Source organism: Brassica oleracea, chromosome C2 (genome assembly GCF_000695525.1).
Source record: "Brassica oleracea var. oleracea cultivar TO1000 chromosome C2, BOL, whole genome shotgun sequence".
Taxonomy (NCBI): Eukaryota; Viridiplantae; Streptophyta; class Magnoliopsida; order Brassicales; family Brassicaceae; genus Brassica; species Brassica oleracea.
Genome location: NC_027749.1, coordinates 32,532,266 through 32,538,881, shown reverse-complemented (window position 1 = coordinate 32,538,881; position 6,616 = coordinate 32,532,266). Strand labels below are relative to the sequence as shown.

Sequence of the window (6,616 nt, the reverse complement as noted above, 5' to 3'; positions counted from 1 at the left end):
CCGCAGTTGTAGCACACACGTTCCCCAGCATCCTTGTTTTGGCTCTTCGGCCTTAGATCTTCCTTAGGGCAATCACGCACCTTGTGATCCATACTTCCGCAACGGTGACAAGCTCCCGTAGCAGCACGGCAGACACCATAGTGCATCTTCCCGCAAGTCGAACACGCACTGCGACCGGTTGCATTCGGCTTGCTAGAAGCGCTAGCCTTCACCGGCTTTTGATTCTTTCCCGCATGCTTACCAGGATGGACATGCGCCACTGTGCCAAACACCTTGGCTTCCTCACTGATTCCAGCTTCCTGTTCTGCGGCCTTTTCCACCAGTTCGGCCACAGTATCATAGTTGCGGATCTTACAGCGAGTTCGGAGATCAACCCTGAGTCCGCACATGAATTTTCGGACCAAGGAGATTTCCGACTCAGCCTCACGCCCAACATACTTCTTGAGGCTGGTGAATTCCGCTTCATACTCCCTTACAGTCATAGTTCCCTGTTCCAGTCTGAGAAAAGCTCCCTCGAGCTGGTCAAATGCTTCCGGCGGAAAATACTTTCCACGGAATTCGGTCTTAAAGTTGGCCCACATGCAATGCTCAGCACCAATCCGAGCCGCTACACCTCGCCACCAGAGGTGCGCATCACCGTCCAAGTAGTGGACAAAATTGTCCTTCTTGTAAGCAAGAGGACAACGGATCAACTTAAAGCTCTGCCCTATCCTGTCAATCCATTGATCTGCTAGCTTTGGTTTAGAACCACCTGAAAAGAACTTTGTTCCCAGTTTCTGCATGTGGTCCATAACCTTGAGGTAAGACGGATTCCTAACAACGTGTGCCTCTTCTCCATCAGGCACCACGTTCTCCACTTCCTCCGCAACAGGTGGGGCCACTGGAGGTGCCGCCGCAGTAGGCAATCTTGCCAAGACTTGCGCCAAGATAGACAACACGGCTTCCAATCCAACTGGAGTAGCAGCAGCTCCAGCAGCAGCACCAGCCGCTGCATCATTGTTCAAATTCGCTGCATTCTGAGCAGCTTTCCGAGCCACTTCCGTACAAGCTTCATTCCTGGCCACATTGCTCGCAGACCCCTCAGCGGTCTCATTCACAGTCCTTCTTGTGTTACGGTTAATTTTTGCCATCTGCAACAAGATCACCGTCGGATTCACCCCACAGACGATCGTTCTTGACTCGGACTTGATCAATCCAGCCAAATATCGAAAACTCTCTCTTAATCGGACTTTTCTCTTTCTAAGTTTCTCTCTGGTTCTTTCTTTCTGTTTCCCGTACAGAAATGTCGAAATAAGACGAAGGAGAAGATTAAAATGGGCAGTTGGGTGGTTTAGGCCCGAGAAACTGCAAAGTTAACCATTTCCGCTTATTCTACTCGCGGCTCTTAATCCATAACCGCCACCCCGCGCTCCAAAGCGTTCCAGCGCGAGTTTTTCCCCTTTTTGGACTTTAACTGTTCCCGCCCCTGTTCGGGAACGCGCTAGGCGCTAGTCGGGCGGTCGGGTTGGGCCTAGCGCCTAAAGAGAAAATCGGGGATTAATCGGAAATTATGCGGGGCAGAATTTTTAGATGGTTTACTGTGTTATAAAACATGTTAATCTTTAATTGTGTGTAACATTAATACATTTTCATGTTTAAGATTGTATAAAACACACAAATAGAATATATAAACTTAATATAGCGTATTTTTCATCAAAATTATGAATATAAATGATATTTATAAAATTTTAGATCAAATAAAAAATAAAAATATTATTAAAAATAAAAAAATAAAAAATAAAAAATAAAAAGATAAAAAAAAATAAAAATAAAAATAAAAAATAGATTAGGCGGCCGCCTAGGCGGCTAGGCGGGCAAGTTAACCATTCCCGCTTATTTTACACGCGGCTCTTAATCCGTAACCGCCACCCCGCGCTCCAAAGCGTTCCAGCGCGAGTTTTTCCCCTTTTCGGACTTTAACTGTTCCCGCCAGTTTTACTTAGACAAAACTCGAGCTAGAGCTGACTGATCCAGTCGACAACTCTAACCGCCTTGTCCGAATCAGACTGATACTACTGAATCAGCTCATCTCAGCTTAGCCGACAGTCTTAACCGCCTTGTTTGATTTCCGACAATCACTGTCTAACCGACCAGTTCAACCGTATTGTCCGAATCCAACAACACTTGTCCGGATCCGACCATCGCTGTCCGAAAATTCCGCTTTGCCTAGATTTTCATTGAGTTGTCCGAACATCCTGAGTTTCAACAAACCGAACGGCCTGTCCAATAACCCGAGCGTAAGACCGACTGATGGAGCTTTGTTTGGCTCAAAAACAGATCCGTTCCTAGCTTTAATCAGGTACATGGTTCCGCTCTAGTCCCTACACCTTGCCTAGACCAATTTTTAGAACAATGGTAAAACCTGAATGGATCTTCCGAGTCTGATCCTGAAAACTGGAGAAAACCCAACCAAAGCGGATCCGAGCAACCATAATCAATCGTTTTAACAAAAAAAAAAAATCAAACGGATTATGTTTTTTTTTTCCCAGACAAACTCGAAAGGATTTTGTTTTATATTTGTTTGGGCTTAAGAATTTAATGGATTTAAGTTTAGCCGAGCTAAAAGCCCAAATGAAAGAGAGAGATATTTGTGCTTTCCATCTTTTTGTTGTTCTTATTTCCCGAGGATTCTTTTTCTTCTCAGCTTCTAAGTTCCGAATCTGCCACGATTGTCTGAGAGACAAGACTCCACAAGACAAGAGATACTCCCTGTAATCCGATCGAAGCTTTCAAGGTTAGATAGCACTTGCACTTGTTTCTTTTTGAGTTTCTTTTTCTTCGAGATTGTATGCGCGCAAGGTGTTTGTTCATTTGCCGAAACGAAGTTACTGCCGAAATGTGCATCGTTGATATTACTTATTTAGCCATTTATCTTCACGAATTGAACTAAAACATTGTCAATCTCTGGGGCAATCTGATTCCGACCCACCAAAGGAATCTGTATATCTCCTTTGTTAGATAACAATTGAAAAGAAACTTTGTCTTCTCCAACAGATAACAAATAATCCAGTTTGTAATTAGGAGTTGTTTTACTTAGAGGTTTTGGTTCGAGAAGAATCTGTTAGGACATGCGTTTGATTATCTCTACTTCTGATTTAGTTTTGTTTCTAAATGAAAATTTCCATGCTTACCAAATTGAGGGTTTTGTTTCAGTGCAGAGATTGATTGGCGTATGAATGGCGCTGAGTCACTTAGGCAAGAAGGTAATCATTCATTCGTGCAAAAAGATTATAGTTTTCCATTTCATACTTTTTCTGGCATTTGCTTAAACTTTGCTTAGTTTTAGTGGTCAAACAACTCTTTTTTTCTCCATGGGATATGTCGTAGTTATGTATGATGTTGGATTCTTGGTTCTCGATCTGTTTCTCTTTATGAATTGCCACATTAAAGCCTACGAGTATGTGTTTATCCATGGATGAACGTGAAGCGTGTTTTAATCAGTTCATTGTCTAAGCTACTCCTTTTTCAGACTGTTGGTTGAAGATTTAAGTGATTTTCTTGTCCATTTCGGTCTCATTTTTATTAGCGTTTTCACATATGTTTACGGGTGTATTTACAGGGCATTGAAACCTCTTTTAAAAGAGGTTTGGTTCTTCCGCGGGTACCAGCATCTACAGAGAGACATATTTCCTCTACGTTTTCCAAAAGCACTTCTGGAAGTGTTGCTTTCTCATTCGCTCGGTACATTAATGGTAAGCACAGTGAAAAGGATGGTTACAAGATTTCCTTTTAACGTTGTGGAAAATGGATAAAGAACACTTTTATTCATGTTTTAGGGTTCGGGTTCAGCTCGCCTAATCATGAATCTTTCCCAACCTTCACATCCATAAGGTATAAACCATTCGCCTACACTTTTTAATCCTTCTCTCTTATATATTATTCTATAGAAATGTTCACTGTCCTGTGTTTTTTGAGCAGCAGGTGCTTTCATGTAAGCCGAGAAACACTGGCGAGAAGAAAAGAGGATCCTGATCGTCAGCTGAGCCATCGTGAGCTCAAGAAGCAGACTGTGAAAACGAAAGGAAAGTTCTCAAAACGGGAGAAGAAAACTGATAAGCCACCCGTTGAAGCTCCTTATGTGCCTCCCAGGCTACAAAGATTGGCAAAGGGATTGGCTGAGAAAACAGTCGATGTGTTCGAAGGCATGACCTTACTTGAGTTCTCCAAGCGTACTGGTGAGTCATTGGCGGTTTTGCAGAGCATTCTCCTCAATGTTGGGGAAACCGTTAGTTCGGAGTTCGACGCAATCAGCATAGATGTTGCCGAGCTTCTTGCAATGGTAATAAAATGATTCGAACCTCTAGCTACAAGGTCATGGATCTTGCATGTTAAGATCTTCTTCTTTTGCAGGAAATAGGGATCAATGTAAGGAGACAGCACACTACAGAAGGATCACAGATCCTCCCAAGGCCTCCGGTTGTAACGGTAATGGGCCATGTCGATCATGGAAAGACCTCTCTGTTAGACGCTTTAAGAAACACCTCCGTGGCGGCAAGAGAAGCAGGTGGGATCACTCAGCACGTGGGTGCGTTCGTGGTGGGCATGCCGGACTCCGGCACTTCAATCACCTTCCTAGACACGCCTGGTCACGCCGCTTTCAGTGAGATGCGTGCTCGGGGAGCTGCTGTTACTGATATAGTTGTCTTGGTGGTTGCTGCTGATGATGGTGTAATGCCACAGACGCTCGAGGCCATCGCGCACGCTAGGTCGGCCAATGTTCCGATTGTGGTTGCGATTAATAAATGCGATAAGCCGGGAGCTAATCCGGAAAGAGTCAAGAACCAGCTCGCCGCTGAGGGGATAGAGCTTGAAGATATCGGAGGAAACGTTCAGGTTGTTGAGGTGTCCGCAATGAAGAGTACAGGGCTAGACAAGTTAGAAGAAGCTCTGCTTCTTGAAGCAGTGGATATGGACCTCAAGGCACGTGTGGAAGGACCAGCTCAGGCATATGTGGTGGAGGCTCGTCTAGACAAAGGCCGTGGACCGTTAGCAACCATTATTGTAAAGGCTGGGACTTTGGTGAGTGGTCATCACGTAGTCATTGGGTCTCAGTGGGGAAGACTCAGGGCTATCCGGGACATGGCCGGTAAGCAAACGGACCGAGCAACACCAGCGATGCCCGTTGAGATTGAAGGGCTTAAGGGTCTTCCGATGGCTGGTGACGATGTCATTGTGGTGGAGTCAGAGGAACGAGCGAAGATGCTTAGTGAAGGGAGGAAAAGGAAATATGAAAGAGATCGGTTGTTGAAAGCAGAGGAAGCTAGAGTAGCTGAAGCAGAGAAGAAAGAAGCAGAGTCTGAAGAAGGGTTTGTTCGAGTTGAGTTACCCATAATAGTGAAGTCTGACGTGCAAGGTACCGCACAGGCTGTTGCTGATGCCCTAAGAACATTAAATAGCCCACAGGTTCGTATACTTTGGTGTTTGTTGCTTATTGGCTCTATGTGTTTGTGATTTGTTTTCTTATGGTTTTTATTTGGATAGGTTTTTGTGAACATTGTTCATAGTGGAGTAGGAGCAGTGTCTCATTCCGATTTAGAAAGGGCACAAGCTTGCGGGGCGTGTATCGTTGCCTTTAACGTTAAGGGTGGAGGTTCTGGTAATCTTTCCGCGGCTCAAGCCAGCGTCAAGGTATATGGTTTATGTTCTTGCTTTGGCATTTGGGTTGTGGAGAGAGCTTTAACGTTGTAACCAATGGTGATCTGATCTCTTAGGTATTCCATCACCGTGTGATATACCATCTGCTCGAAGACATAGGGAACTTGATCGTAGAGAAAGCACCGGGGGTATCGGAGCTGGAGGTGGCCGGTGAAGCTGAAGTTCTCAGCATTTTCAAGGTGTTGGGAAAGAGGAGAAGTGAGGAAGATGGAGTGAGCATCGCTGGTTGCAAAGTGATGGATGGTCGGGTGTGTAGAAGCGGGATGATGAGGCTGTTAAGGAGTGGGGAAGTGTTGTTTGAAGGGTCGTGTGCGTCGCTGAAACGGGAGAAACAAGACGTGGAACAGGTAGGGAAAGGGAACGAGTGTGGGCTTGTGATGGGAGAGTGGAATGATTTTAGAGTTGGAGATGTGATTCAGTGCATGGAGGCAGTCATTAGGAAACCTAAGTTCGTTTCCTCTGAGAGTGGAGCTGTGAGAATCGAGTGCTGAATATCTTTAAACTCTTGTCAATTCAATTAGGGATCTTACCCTGATAATAATTTTGTTGTTGTTACAGAAAGTTTCATACATTTCAAATTTTTGACGAGCAATTTGTAATGAAAATTACTTGAAACCGACAAACTCTATCATTTACTACAAGTTACTAATAATGTAACTTGAAAAAGCGTTTGAAGTTTTCTAACGTTGGATTTTGTATTTCTTCTATCTATATAGTTGTAAAGTAAAGAGATGTGTGACTGGTAAAATTTTCTTGATTCTCAAACTTATTTTAATATATGTATCAAAAGTCATCTATTTGTTTCACTTCTTCAGAATTACTCATATATCGAGTGATTGAGTAAAAACGTTGGTTTTTTTCTTCTTTTATTTTTTTTTGCTAAATTGTAAATATCATTAAAAATGAAACTTTTGTCTTTTAC

At 43.7% G+C, this 6,616-nt stretch overlaps 1 protein-coding gene and 1 pseudogene across 3 annotated transcripts; one reads left to right on the top strand and one right to left on the bottom strand.

The window, feature by feature from the left end:
* LOC106324033 overlaps nt 1-1,130 on the bottom strand; it is a 2,935-nt pseudogene extending 1,805 nt beyond the window's left edge.
* Nucleotides 1,131-2,600: 1,470 nt separating this feature from the next.
* Nucleotides 2,601-6,311, top strand: LOC106327589 (translation initiation factor IF-2). 3 transcript variants are annotated; one of them, XM_013765768.1, is made up of 8 exons: nt 2,601-2,773; nt 3,193-3,242; nt 3,599-3,731; nt 3,816-3,870; nt 3,961-4,318; nt 4,390-5,442; nt 5,521-5,667; nt 5,751-6,311. In XM_013765768.1, exons 2-8 carry the CDS (start codon nt 3,216-3,218, stop codon nt 6,183-6,185), a joined length of 2,208 nt encoding a protein of 735 aa, XP_013621222.1. In that variant the 5' UTR covers nt 2,601-2,773; nt 3,193-3,215; the 3' UTR covers nt 6,186-6,311. The 3 variants fall into 3 exon arrangements, with proteins under 3 accessions (XP_013621222.1, XP_013621220.1, XP_013621221.1); XM_013765766.1 differs by having other exon boundaries at nt 3,958-4,318; XM_013765767.1 differs by having other exon boundaries at nt 2,647-2,773; nt 3,198-3,242; nt 3,958-4,318.
* Nucleotides 6,312-6,616: the final 305 nt, after the last annotated feature.